Here is a 14,299-nt window from a genome sequence, read left to right on the forward strand (position 1 = left end):
AGGGACAAAACCCGGAGTTATAGAAAAAGGAAAATGCAAAAAGCAGAAGAACGGGAAAAACTCTGGTTGACTTGGAAACATACAAGACTAACGGGCACAGAGACAGGAAACACAGAGATAAATACAATGGCACAGAGAGACAGGAAACACAGGGATAAATACAATGGCACAGAGAGACAGGAAACACAGGGATAAATACAATGGCACAGAGAGACAGGAAACACAGGGATAAATACAATGGCACAGAGAGAGGAAACACAGGGATAAATACAATGGCACAGAGAGACAGGAAACACAGGGATAAATACACTGGTACAGAGAGACAGGAAACACAGGGATAAATACACTGGTACAGAGAGACAGGAAACACAGGGATAAATACACTGGCACAGAGAGACAGGAAACACAGGGATAAATACACTGGCACAGAGAGACAGGAAACACAGGGATAAATACAATGGCACAGAGAGACAGGAAACACAGGGATAAATACACTGGCACAGAGAGACAGGAAACACAGGGATAAATACAATGGCACAGAGAGACAGGAAACACAGGGATAAATATACTGGCACAGAGAGACAGGAAACACAGGGATAAATACACTGGGGAAAACAAGTGACACCTGGAGTGGGTGGAGACAATAACGAGGACAGGTGATACTGATCAGGGTGTGACAATCACATGTTGAATGTAGCCACTGAATGCTGTTTAATTAGGTAGCTTGTATATTTTTATATTTCATCTTCAGTTGATGCCAAGTACGTTTTGTGCCTGTTGGGCTGCACCTGCGTAGATATTAAACACGCGCGTGCGGGCACACACACACACACACACACACACACTATATACATGTTGAATAAGTGGAACACTCGAGATTAAACATTTCATTATTTTCAATGACTCAGCAATTTTCTGCCACGCCAGCTCAAGTTCTTTTGCTGTTGCTACTGTATTACCTTTTCTCTTAAATATATACTCATTTTCTGCATACACATTCATTCATATGTTTAACTCCACTGGGGAGAAGTAGGAGGTTATCTGTGTTCCATTGATGAGGGCTTTTTATCTCCTGTTGCCATGATGAATCATGTTATCTGTGTTCCATTGATGAGGGCTTTTTATCTCCTCACGCACGTGCTTTACTCAGGGTTAACTTAATTTGGGGTTAATTTAATTTGGGTTTAACTTTACTCTGGGTTGTCTGAACTAATTGTTTTCACCTGTTCTGAAACCGAAAACTCTTGAGTTTGACAGCTCAGAGTTAGTCAACCCAGAGTTCAGGTTTAAAAATCATGTACAAACATCATCACATCATGTACAAAACAGTGTTCCTCTTGACTTACTGATGATCTGAGGTCAGGTCTGTAATGTCTTTACTATCATTAAATTGAAGATCAGTATTACGCGATCAAACTGATTAATCATGTAACTGTAATTAACTAGGAAGTCGGGGCACCAAGGAAAATTTTACAAAGATTACAAAGTTATAATTTCCCAATATAACCTTTCAGATATTTTCATATCTGATCAATAGTCTTCTGATTAATTAATTATTTACTTTACCTCATGTTAGTCTAATTCCAAACGTCCTAAATTGTTGGTTATCTGCACGAACCCAGTCTTCACTATGAGTCATCCATACATCAATTGTCTTAAATCATTTATTTATTACTAACTAGGTAATTCACAGAAATGCATAAACAAAACAACAAAGTAAATATGGCTACAAGAAATGATAGGAGAATGTGCCCTAGTGGGCTAAACCGGCATGGCGGCTTGTTAGACAAAAGGGGAAGTGGGGATCGACTAAGAAGTCACTACAGAGTTCATAATTATAACAATTGAAATGCTAATCCTTTACACATGAACGCTCACTCGTTCGGGAACAATTGCAATCAATATATATATTTACGCTCAGTGTGTTGTCTTGATCGCTGTTGAAAAGTTTGTTTATTTTGTAGAATTGTCCGTCTCTCTCTCTCTCTGTCGTGGTTATAGTTGATAGTTCAGAGTGACATTCATTCATGTTGTTGTAGAATGGATGTTTCGGCGGTTGTCGTTCTTCGCGTTCAATGATACTGAATTCCTAGCTGCAGACTAGTAATCAATATCAGAGACTTGTTTTTATTCTGTCGGTATCGATAGACTAAGAGTTTAACCACGTGGTATGGTTAAAAGATTCAGCAATGTTCTGCAACCTTTGTCCTCCCGTGATTGAGAGAAACATGGTCTACCGAGAATTTCTCAAAGTTGAGTTTTATTCGGAATTGCAGAAAAGGGGCTGTCCCAGGATGCCTGACCCTAACTGGGCTCATTGGCGGTCCTCTGATTTAATTAAACTCAAAAAACAAATTGGAGTTTCCTTCATTAGTCCACATTACACAATTTTACAAACAGTATCATCCTCACTCATTCACCTTATACAACAATTACATGTAAACCTCATATCTGAGGCTATTATATAAACAGCGTTATGGTAATGTGGCCACACCGTCTCCCATGAGCTTCCCCAAGTTGTAACAAACGGACCAGTTCGTAGATGGATTCTTCACCGATCTTTTATACCTTCTCCGGAACGTAAAGGTTGTTCGGACCTCAAGTTCTGTGAGGTGGAAGAAATTCCTTTGTTCGCTATGAAACTTCACTCTATCTCTATACTGTGGCCATGAGGCAGGGTCTGCCCTAGGAACTTACGATCTCACTCTGATCACAGCAGTCTGGTTGTAGAAGCAGAGAGTGGGGGATGGTGCTCGCTGTATCCAAAGAGGGCAACGTCATGACAGGTCTAACACTATGTATACAACAGTAGACAGCGTTCCTAGTGACTTACTGATGATCTGAGGTCAGGTCTAAAATCCTTTCTATTGCTTCCTCTGTTTCTTGAAATAAGTATAAAACAAAAAACTAAACAAATGTGTCATTTTCATAACTTTATTGATTTTTTTAACTGTGTAAAGGATGAGTGTACCATAGTCAAATAGTTAAAGGGGCAATCTGCAGTTCAACCAATAACAAAGTGTAAACCCCACCACTGTTTTGGTAAAAACTGAAGGATGGGGCTAGAGAAATGTAACCACTCTCAAATTAATGGACAGAGCAATGATTTCATGTACTGACCATCCATCATATCAACATTATAGTTTAACATATATTTCTGAGACTACACAGGATGACCATCCATGATATCAACATTATAGTTAAAACTATGTTTCTGAGACTATACAGGATGACCATCCATGATATCAACATTATAGTTAAAACTATGTTTCTGAGACTATAAAGGATGACCATCCATGATATCAACATTATAGTTAAAACTATGTTTCTGAGACTATAAAGGATGACCATCCATCATATCAACATTATAGTTAAAACTATGTTTCTCAGACTATAAAGGATGACCATCCATGATATCAACATTATAGTTTAAACTATGTTTCTGAGACTATACAGCATGACCATCCATGATATCAACATTATAGTTAAAACTATGTTTCTGAGACTATACAGGATGACCATCCATCATATCAACATTATAGTTAAAACTATGTTTCTCAGACTATAAAGGATGACCATCCATGATATCAACATTATAGTTAAAACTATGTTTCTGAGACTATAAAGGATGACCATCCATGATATCAACATTATAGTTAAAACTATGTTTCTGAGACTATAAAGGATGACCATCCATGATATCAGCATTATAGTTTAAACTATGTTTTTGAGACTTAACCGTGTTTTTTACAATTACATTGCTTACAAACAATGGAATAAAACTAGTTTATATGTTGGGTTCTGATGGAAAAGGACAGTTGAATTAAGCTCATGAGGCATTTGTAAGTCATATTCTTCAAGAATGAACATACATTGATTAAAAAATCTAAAACGGATGCCACCGTCACAGATTGCCCCTTTAAATGAAGACCACCACCAGCACCAGAACAGATACTGTCATTTAAATGTTACACACTAGTATCATGGAGTAATGACATGTGTACAATATATTTAAAACAACTTAAACCACTCAAAAGACCTTAAAACATTTCTGTAATGGAATATAATTAACGGTCTAGTTAAAATAATGAATGAAGTGAAATAGACTCTGGAAACAGTAACAGCAAGTTGTAATAGAAAATAGCTAATTATTTCCAGAGAGCTCTATGTAGCGCAACATTCTATTTCCAGTGAGCTCTATGTAGCTCTATGTTTTATTTCCAGTGAGCTCTATGTAGCTCTATGTTTTATTTCCAGTGAGCTCTATGTAGCTCTATGTTTTATTTCCAGAGAGCTCTATGTAGCTCTATGTTTTATTTCCAGAGAGCTCTATGTAGTTCTATGTTTTATTTCCAGTGAGCTCCAACAGTATCGGGACAGAGACACTCTGTGTGTTTTTCTGGCTCTGTACTCCAGCACTTTGGATCTTTAATAATACAATGAGTATGAGGTTAAAGTCCAGACAGTCAGTATTTTCATCCATATCGGGTTAATCGTTTAGAAATGACTGCACTTTTCGAACATAGTCCCCATTTTAGTGGACCAAAAGTATTGGGACAAATTCACTTCAATATGTGCTAAAATAGTCAAAAGCTAAGTATTTGGTCCCATATTCCTAGGATGCAATGAAAATGTTGGAGTACAGAGCCAAAACTACTAAACATTTGTTACTGTCCCAATACTTTTGGAGCTCACTGTAAACAAATAAAAATATATATTTAAAATAATGAGTATCCGTCACCTTGTATGATGTACATCTGAGTATATCTGGAACATTCTGGGCTGTAGGGTTCAGCTGGTCTACAGAGCAGGGTCTGGAACAATGTGTTGGGCTGTAGGGTTCAGCTGGTCTACAGAGCAGGGTCTGGAACAATGTATTGGGCTGTAGGGTTCAGCTGGTCTACAGAGCAGGGTCTGGAACATTCTGGACGGTACGGTTCAGCTGGTCCAGAGAACAGGGTCTGGAACATTCTGGACTGTAGGGTTCAGCTGGTCTACAGAGAACAGGGTCTGGAACATTGTGGACTTTAGGGTTCAGCTGGTCTACAGAAAACAGGGTCTGGAACAATGTGTTGGACTGTACGGTTCAGCTGGTCTACAGAGAACAGGGTCTGGAACATTCTGGACTGTACGGTTCAGCTGGTCTACAGAAAACAGGGTCTGGAACATTCTGGACGGTACGGTTCAGCTGGTCCAGAGAACAGGGTCTGGAACATTCTGGACTGTAGGGTTCAGCTGGTCTACAGAGAACAGGGTCTGGAACATTCTGGACTTTAGGGTTCAGCTGGTCTACAGAAAACAGGGTCTGGAACATTCTGGACTGTACGGTTCAGCTGGTCTACAGAGAACAGGGTCTGGAACATTCTGGACTGTACGGTTCAGCTGGTCTACAGAGAACAGGGTCTGGAACATTCTGGACGGTACGGTTCAGCTGGTCCAGAGAACAGGCTCTGGTCCTAGTAATCTGGATTAGACAACAAAGGATATAATACTGTAAAAGAATATCATGAAAAACATTTAACATGAGAGAGAACATCAGGAAATACATTTCAGGAGAGCTTGAGTGAGAGAGAGAGAGAGAGAGAGAGAGAGAGAGAGAGTGAGAGAGAGAGAGAGAGAGAGAGAGAGAGAGAGAGACGGAGAGAGAATATCAGGAAATACATTTCAAGAGAGTGACAGAGAAAGAGAGAGAGAGCGAGAGAGAGAGAGAGAGAGAGAGAGAGAGAGAGAGAGAGAGAATATTAGGAGATACAACTCTCCTTCCGAGGCCTCCAACTTCTCTTAAATCCAAGTAAAATTAAATGAATGCTTTTCAACCGATCGCTGACCACACCTGCATGCCCATCCAGCATCACGACTCTGGACGGTTCTGACTTCTGAATATGTGGACAACTACAAATACCTGGGTGTCTGGTTAGATTGTAAACTTTCCTTACAGACTCACATTAAGCATCTCCACTCCAAAATTAAATCTAGAATCGGCTTCCTATTTTGCAACAAAGCATCCATCACTCATGCTGCCAAACATACCCTCGTAAAACTGACTATCCTTCCGATCCTTGACTTTGGCGATGTCATTTACCAAATAGCCCCCAACACTCTACTCTGCAAATTGGACACAGTTTATCACAGTGCCATCTTTTTTTCACCAAAGCCCCATATACCACCCACCACTGCTGTATGCTCTCGTTGGCTGGCCCTCGCTTCATATTTGTCGCCAAACCCACTGGCTCCAGGTCATCTATACATCTTTGCTAGGTAACATCCCACCTTATCTCAGCTCACTGGTCACCATAGCATCACCCACCTGTAGCACGCACTCCAGCAGATATATTTCACAGCTCACCCCTAAAGCCAATTTCTCCTTTGGACGCCTTTCCTTTCAGTTCTCTGCTGACTGGAACGAACTGCAAACATCTATGAAGCTGGAGTCTCATATCTGCCTCACTAACTTTAACTTCTTAAGGCTAGGGGGCAGTATTCGGAAGTTCGGATGACTGACATGCCCAACGTAAACTGTCTGTTACTCAGGCCAGAAGCTAGATAGATACAGTGCCTTGCGAAAGTATTCGGCCCCCTTGAACTTTGCGACCTTTTGCCACATTTCAGGCTTCAAACATAAACATATAAAACTGTATTTTTTTGTGAAGAATCAACAACAAGTGGGACACAATCATGAAGTGGATGACATTTATTGGATATTTCAAACTTTTTTAACAAATCAAAAACTGAAAAATTGGGCGTGCAAAATTATTCAGCCCCTTTACTTTCAGTGCAGCAAACTCTCTCCAGAAGTTCAGTGAGGATCTCTGAATGATCCAATGTTGACCTAAATGACTAATGATGATAAATACAATCCACCTGTGTGTAATCAAGTCTCCGTATAAATGCACCTGCACTGTGATAGTCTCAGAGGTCCGTTAAAAGCGCAGAGAGCATCATGAAGAACAAGGAACACACCAGGCAGGTCCGAGATACTGTTGTGAAGAAGTTTAAAGCCGGATTTGGATACAAAAAGATTTCCCAAGCTTTAAACATCCCAAGGAGCACTGTGCAAGCGATAATATTGAAATGGAAGGAGTATCAGACCACTGCAAATCTACCAAGACCTGGCCGTCCCTCTAAACTTTCAGCTCATACAAGGAGAAGACTGATCAGAGATGCAGCCAAGAGGCCCATGATCACTCTGGATGAACTGCAGAGATCTACAGCTGAGGTGGGAGTCTCTGTCCATAGGACAACAATCATTTGTATATTGCACAAATCTGGCCTTTATGGAAGAGTGGCAAGAAGAAAGCCATTTCTTAAAGATATCCATAAAAAGTGTTGTTTAAAGTTTGCCACAAGCCACCTGGGAGACACACCAAACATGTGGAAGAAGGTGCTCTGGTCAGATGAAACCAAAATTGAACTTTTTGGCAACAATGCAAAACGTTATGTTTGGCGTAAAAGCAACACAGCTGAACACACCATCCCCACTGTCAAACATGGTGGTGGCAGCATCATGGTTTGGGCCTGCTTTTCTTCAGCAGGGACAGGGAAGATGGTTAAAATTGATGGGAAGATGGATAGAGCCAAATACAGGACCATTCTGGAAGAAAACCTGATGGAGTCTGCAAAAGACCTGAGACTGGGACGGAGATTTGTCTTCCAACAAGACAATGATCCAAAACATAAAGCAAAATCTACAATGGAATGGTTCAAAAATAAACATACCCAGGTGTTAGAATGGCCAAGTCAAAGTCCAGACCTGAATCCAATCGAGAATCTGTGGAAAGAACTGAAAACTGCTGTTCACAAATGCTCTCCATCCAACCTCACTGAGCTCGAGCTGTTTTGCAAGGAGGAATGTGAAAAAATTTCAGTCTCTCGATGTGCAAAACTGATAGAGACATACCCCAAGCGACTTACAGCTGTAATCGCAGCAAAAGGTGGCGCTACAAAGTATTAACTTAAGGGGGCTGAATAATTTTGCACGCCCAATCTTTCAGTTTTTGCTTTGTTAAAAAAGTTTGAAATATCCACTAAATGTCGTTCCACTTCATGATTGTGTCCCACTTGTTGTTGTTTCTTCACAAAAAAATACAGTTTTTTATCTTTATGTTTGAAGCCTGAAATGTGGCAAAAGGTCGCAAAGTTCAAGGGGGCCGAATACTTTCGCAAGGCACTGTATGCATATAATTGGCTAGATATGCCAGATATGCATATAATTGGTAATATTGGATAGAAAACACTCTGAAGTTTCTAAAACTCTTAAAATAATGTGTGTGTGTGTGTGTTTGTGAGAACTTATACGGCAGGCGAAAACCCGAGGAGAATCCATCCAGAATGTTTTTGTTTGAGGTCACCACCCATTGAAATGCTTGTCTACGGTATATTCAAAGCAAATCCTGCCAGATTGCAGTTCATATGGCTTCCACTAGATGTCAACAGTCTTTAGAAAGGGTTTCAGGCTTGAAGAATCAGCTCAAATTTGTAGTTTAAGGTGGCTCTCATTTGGACTGTAGTCTTGAGGCGCGCGTGGATGAGGGCACGCACTTCGTTATCCGCTGTTGAACATACTATTCTCCGTCTTAAATTGTATCATTTATTTACGTATCAGGGTACCTGAGGATTGATTAGAAACGTTGTTTGACTTGTTTGGATGAAGTTTATTGGTAACTTTTGGGATTGCTTTGTCTGCATGTTGAACGAGTGAACGAGTGGAACGGCATTACTGAATCAAACACGACAACTAAACTGACTTTTTTTGGGATATCAAGAAGGACTTTATCGAGCAAAACAACCATTTGTTGTGTAGCTGGGACCCTTAGGATAGTAAAAAGATGATTTTTATTTTCTATTTCTGACTTTTGTGACGCCTCTGCTGGTTGGATTTTTTTTTTTAATGCTTTTGTATGCAGGGCGCCGCTGTCCTCAGATAATCACATGGTGTGCTTTCGCCGTGAAGCAAATGTAGAAAATAGTAAAAATAAAGAAAAACCCTTGAATGAGTAGGTGTGTCCAAACTTCTGACAGGTACTGTAGATTTTCTGCAGAGATTCTGTCAGACCTGTGCCCTGACAGGCCTGGGACCTGACAGACCTGGGCCCTGAGAGACCTGGGACCTGACAGACCTGGGACCTGACAGACCTGGGATCTGACAGACCTGGGACCTGACAGACCTGGGACCTGAGAGACCTGGGACCTGACAGACCTGGGACCTGACAGACCTGGGATCTGACAGACCTGGGCCCTGACAGACCTGGGACCTGACAGACCTGGGACCTGACAGACCTGGGATCTGACAGACCTGGGCCCTGACAGACCTGGGACCTGACAGTAAATCTCAGTAAGACTAAAATAATATTATTCTAATAAAGGTACAGTTGCCAGGACCACAAATACAAATTCTATCTAGACACCGTTGCCCTAGAGCGCACAAAAAAACTATACATACCTCGGCCTTAACATCAGCGCAACAGGTGACTTCTACAAATCTGTGAACGAAATGAGAGCCAAGTAGGGCCTTCTACGTCATCAAAAGGAACATAAACTTCGACATCCCAATTAGGATCTGGCTAAAAATATTAGAATCAGTTATAGAACCCTTTTGAGGTCTGGGGTCCGCTCACCAACCAAGAATTCACTAAATGGAACAAACACCAAATTGAGACTTTGCATGTAGAATTGTGCAATTTCACTCTCAGTGTACAACGTAGAACAAAGCCATCACCAATAGATGGTAAGAGTCCCCTAAGCAAGCTGGTCTTTCTTTTACAAGCACAAAAAGACCCCACAGAGCCCCAGGACACAATTAGACCCAACCAAATTGTGAGAAAACAAGAAGATAGACCTGGGCCCTTGACACATTGGAAAGAATTTACCAAAAAACGGAGCGAACAAGAATGCTATTTGGCCCTAAACAGAGAGCAGACAGTGGCAGAATTCCTGACCACGATGACTGACCCATTATTAACGAAAGCTTTGATTATGTACAGACTCAGTGAGCGTAGCCTTGCTATTGAGACTGTGCAGACTGTCCACAAAAGGAGGTGGAAACTGAGCTGCACTTCCTGACCTCCTGTCAAATGAATGATCATATCAGTGACATATGTTTGCCTCAGATCACACAGATCCACATTATTAAGATACATTTTAACGTCTACTGGGTGAAATTCCACAGTGTGCCATCAAATCAGCAACATTTGTGACCTGTTTCACAAAAGAAAAGGGCAACCAATGAAGAACAAACACCATTGTAAATATAACCCATATTTTTGTTTATTTATTTTCCCTTTTGTACTTTAACTATTTTCACATTGTTGTAACACTGTACAAAGCCATAATATGACATCTGAAATGTCTCTATTCTTCTGAAACTTTTGTGAGTGTAATATTTAGTGAGAGCGATAGAGAGAGATAGATAGAGGGAGAGAGAGAGAGACAGAGAGACAGAGAGACACAGAGAGAGAGAGAAACAGAGAGAGAGAGAGAGAGAGAGAGAGAGAGAGACAGAGAGAGAGAGGTAGAGGTTCAACACACCAAAAGAAAGAGATCAAATCTCACCAGTACTGTTGCTGCAGATGAAGTTGAATCTCTCAGTCTCAGACTTGCCGACCCACCGTCCCCCGTCTCTCTGAATGGCCCCCATGTTCCCACACTGCTCCTTCATGGTGTTGTAGCCCTCCCCGTCAGCCCAGTTGTGGTAGCAGGACTCTTCTCCATTGACCCAGAACCAGATGTCCAGAGTGCAGGTGTACCTCAGGCCCAGCCAGACGAAGGGAGTGGAGGCCTTCTTGGCTCTCTGTTGAACCCAGTGCTGGATGTTCTGTTTGTGGGCAGACACCAGCTCCATGTTCTGGTCTCTGCAGTGTCGCAGGGCTTCTGACCACGTCTTGTTCTCTGAGACCAGGACCAGTTCATCTGGAGGAAGAAGAGGGGGGACACAGAAACTCACGTTAAGAAAAATAAGGAAAAGTAATGCTATTCAGTCAACATTCACCCCAATCTCCACCCCATACCCAAAATCTTCAGTCCCTCTCATCAATACATAACAGTAATATTGATTGTTAAATGTAGATCTGTATTGAGGATTTATGTCGGCAGCTCACCATCGTAGCAAATAAAGGGTTGTGTATGAGTACATATTTTATCGTTCCACTTTCCAGACGATATTACTTCTCCACAGAAATATCCTTCCTTTCCCACACCTGCCCCATTTGGCTCGTTTGAGTCCCAGTTTCTGTAGGAGGAGCCACTCTGGTCGGACCACCTCCAGACTCCAAGAGGTTTATGCAGGCCAATCCACGCTCTGTATGTTTGATTTTTGTCATGTTTTAGTGTGATAGTCTTTATGGCCTCCATCTCTGTTGTGTTCCTCACACTGGCCAGGTCTGTGTGTTTCTCCCGACAGTAGCTCTGAGCATCACTCCAAGTCTTAGATTCATTGATGTGAATGTACTTATTGGTCGCATTTTTGTCTGTTTGAAAAAAAAAAAAAAAGATAGAACCAAAATGAATACAGATGAATGTTTGTAAATAAACATTCAATCATATCTGAATCTCTTATCTGAATACAAAAATGTGGCATTGCAGGTGCTGCAGTCACGCCTCTTGTTCTAAGCCACTGCATCTCAGTGCAAGAGGCATCACTACAGTCCCTGGTTCGAATACAGGCTGCATTACATCCGGCCATGATGGGGAGTCCCATAGGGCGGCACACAATTGGCCCAGCGTTGTCCGGGGTAGGCCGTCATTGTAAATAAGAATTTGTTCTTAACTGACTTGCCTATTTAGGTAAAGGTTAAATTAAAAATGGACAATAAATGGACATGGGAACTCACCATAGCAGACGAAATTCGATGTTGTGTTACAGTTGTTATTAAACCAAGACCCATTTAGCATCATACACACACAGAAATCTTTGCTGTTGGGATCAATATTTGGCTGTCCTTGGGCCCAAAACCCCTCCCCCTCTAACTCTGTGTTTCCCAGAGACCACCTCCAGATGTTGTTATACAATCCTATCCAGGCTGATCCTCTGCAACCAGCTGCTGATAATGTGTTATTGAGCTTCTTCATATCTGCCATGTCATCATCTATGGTGGCCAGATCAGTGTAGTTCTGTCTGCAGAAACTCTGAGCTTCAGTCCAGGTCTTAGTCAAGTTCACAAAGTGGAACTGATGAGGGAGGGATGAGGGGAGGATGGACAGCCCTGTGGAGAACAAACCAACATTATGAGAGGAGGATGGACAGCCCTGTGGGAAACAAACCAACATTATGAGAGGAGGATGGACAGCCCTGTGGAGAACAAACCAACATTATGAGAGGAGAATGGACAGCCCTGTGGGGAACAAACCAACATTATGAGAGGAGGATGGACAGCCCTGTGGAGAAGAAACCAACATTATGAGAGGAGAATGGACAGCCCTGTGGGGAACAAACCAACATTATGAGAGGAGAATGGACAGCCCTGTGGGGAACAAACCAACATTATGAGGGGAGGATGGACAGCCCTGTGGAGAACAAACCAACATTATGAGAGGAGAATGGACAGCCCTGTGGGGAACAAACCAACATTATGAGAGGAGGATGGACAGCCCTGTGGGGAACAAACCAACATTATGAGGGGAGGATGGACAGCCCTGTGGAGAACAAACCAACATTATGAGGGGAGGATGGACAGCCCTGTGGGGAACAAACCAACATTATGAGAGGAGGATGGACAGCCCTGTGGAGAAGAAACCAACATTATGAGAGGAGAATGGACAGCCCTGTGGGGAACAAACCAACATTATGAGGGGAGGATGGACAGCCCTGTGGAGAACAAACCAACATTATGAGGGGAGGATGGACAGCCCTGTGGAGAACAAACCAACATTATGAGGGGAGGATGGACAGCCCCACTGGTATACTTAATAAACTGGCCACTGGGTGTATATGAAAGACTCCCACTGGCATACCTAATAAACTGTTCACTGGTATACCTAATAAACTGTCCACTGGTATAGCTAATAAACTGTTCACTGGTATACCTAATAAACTGGCCACTGGTATGTATATAATATTGCTGTCAATTCTGCACACAGGTCTCAAGTTAGGGTTCAGCACACACACGGACAAACACTCAGAGACGCAAACACACACAGGCGCGCACACACACACACACACACACACACACACACACACACACACACACACGGACAAACACTCAGAGATGCAAACACACACAAGCGCGCACACGCACACACACATACACACACGAGCACACACACACATGGAAGCAGACACAGAAATAAAAAATAAACACCAACCTGAGAACAACAGGATGAGGAACAGAGATTGGTCCATCCCTGGAAATTGGAGAGGAAAACCTATTGGATTCACACAATCCACAACAAAGCTATTAACATAAAGTTGGCCACATCTGCTATTTAGAGAGATCAAAGATACTCCGTTTTCATATCTGAAATAACCATTTGAGGGGGAATTCGCTATCGTTTAAAATGACATTTTGTGTTTCCATTTCACTTAAAACATAATTGTTCTCCTGAATAATTGCTTTATACACATTTACAGTAAACATGTATTAGAAAGATATATAGATATAATATAATATACAATATTTATCTATGATATATAATCTCAGTCTGTTGAAGTAAACACAGAGGACTCTGTTACCAGCTGTTGTGGGTGTTGTTGAATGACTCTGTTACCAGCTGTTGTGGGTGTTGTTGAATGACTCTGTTACCTGATGTTGATGGTGTTGTTGAATGACTCTGTTACCTGCTGTTGTGGGTGTTGTTGAATGACTCTGTTACCAGCTGTTGTGGGTGTTGTTGAATGACTCTGTTACCTGATGTTGATGGTGTTGTTGAATGACTCTGTTACCTGCTGTTGTGGGTGTTGTTCAATGACTCTGTTACCTGCTGTTGTGGGTGTTGTGGGTGTTGTTCAATGACTCTGTTACCTGATGTTGTGGGTGTTGTTGAATGACTCTACCTGATGTTGTGGGTGTGGTGGGTGTTGTTGAATGACTCTGTTACCTGATGTTGTGGGTGTTGTTTGTCGTGATTGTTGTCAGCTGTCCCTCTCCCTCTGAGTAGCTCTGTCTTATCTGAGACAGGTGTGTTATACATGTCACTAAACCCCTCCTCCTTCACTTACTCCTTATCTTCATGATGTCACTAAACCCCTCCTCCTTATCTTCATGATGACACTAAACCCCTCCTCCTTATCTTCATGATGTCACTAAACCCCTCCTCCTTATCTTCATGATGTCACTAAACCCCTCCTCCTTATCTTCATGATGTCACT

General features: G+C 41.9%; 1 protein-coding gene across 2 annotated transcripts in view; it reads right to left on the minus strand.

The window, feature by feature from the left end:
• Positions 1-5,060: 5,060 nt before the first annotated feature.
• Positions 5,061-14,299, minus strand: part of LOC110509471 (macrophage mannose receptor 1-like) — a 27,137-nt gene continuing 17,898 nt past the window's right edge. The window contains exons 1-6 of one of the 2 annotated variants that reach the window (XM_036967381.1): positions 14,029-14,106; positions 13,297-13,356; positions 11,826-12,197; positions 11,094-11,462; positions 10,549-10,905; positions 5,061-5,464 (exon numbers count right to left, since the gene is read on the minus strand). In XM_036967381.1, coding sequence (XP_036823276.1) covers positions 5,457-5,464; positions 10,549-10,905; positions 11,094-11,462; positions 11,826-12,197; positions 13,297-13,333 — 1,143 coding nt within the window. In that variant the 5' untranslated portion in view covers positions 13,334-13,356; positions 14,029-14,106 and the 3' untranslated portion in view covers positions 5,061-5,456. Of the gene's footprint in view, positions 5,465-10,548; positions 10,906-11,093; positions 11,463-11,825; positions 12,198-13,296; positions 13,357-14,028; positions 14,107-14,299 lie in introns of those variants that run through there. The other variant, XM_036967382.1, reaches the window with a different exon arrangement.

Source organism: Oncorhynchus mykiss, chromosome Y, assembly GCF_013265735.2.
Source record: "Oncorhynchus mykiss isolate Arlee chromosome Y, USDA_OmykA_1.1, whole genome shotgun sequence".
Lineage (NCBI taxonomy): Eukaryota > Metazoa > Chordata > Actinopteri > Salmoniformes > Salmonidae > Oncorhynchus > Oncorhynchus mykiss.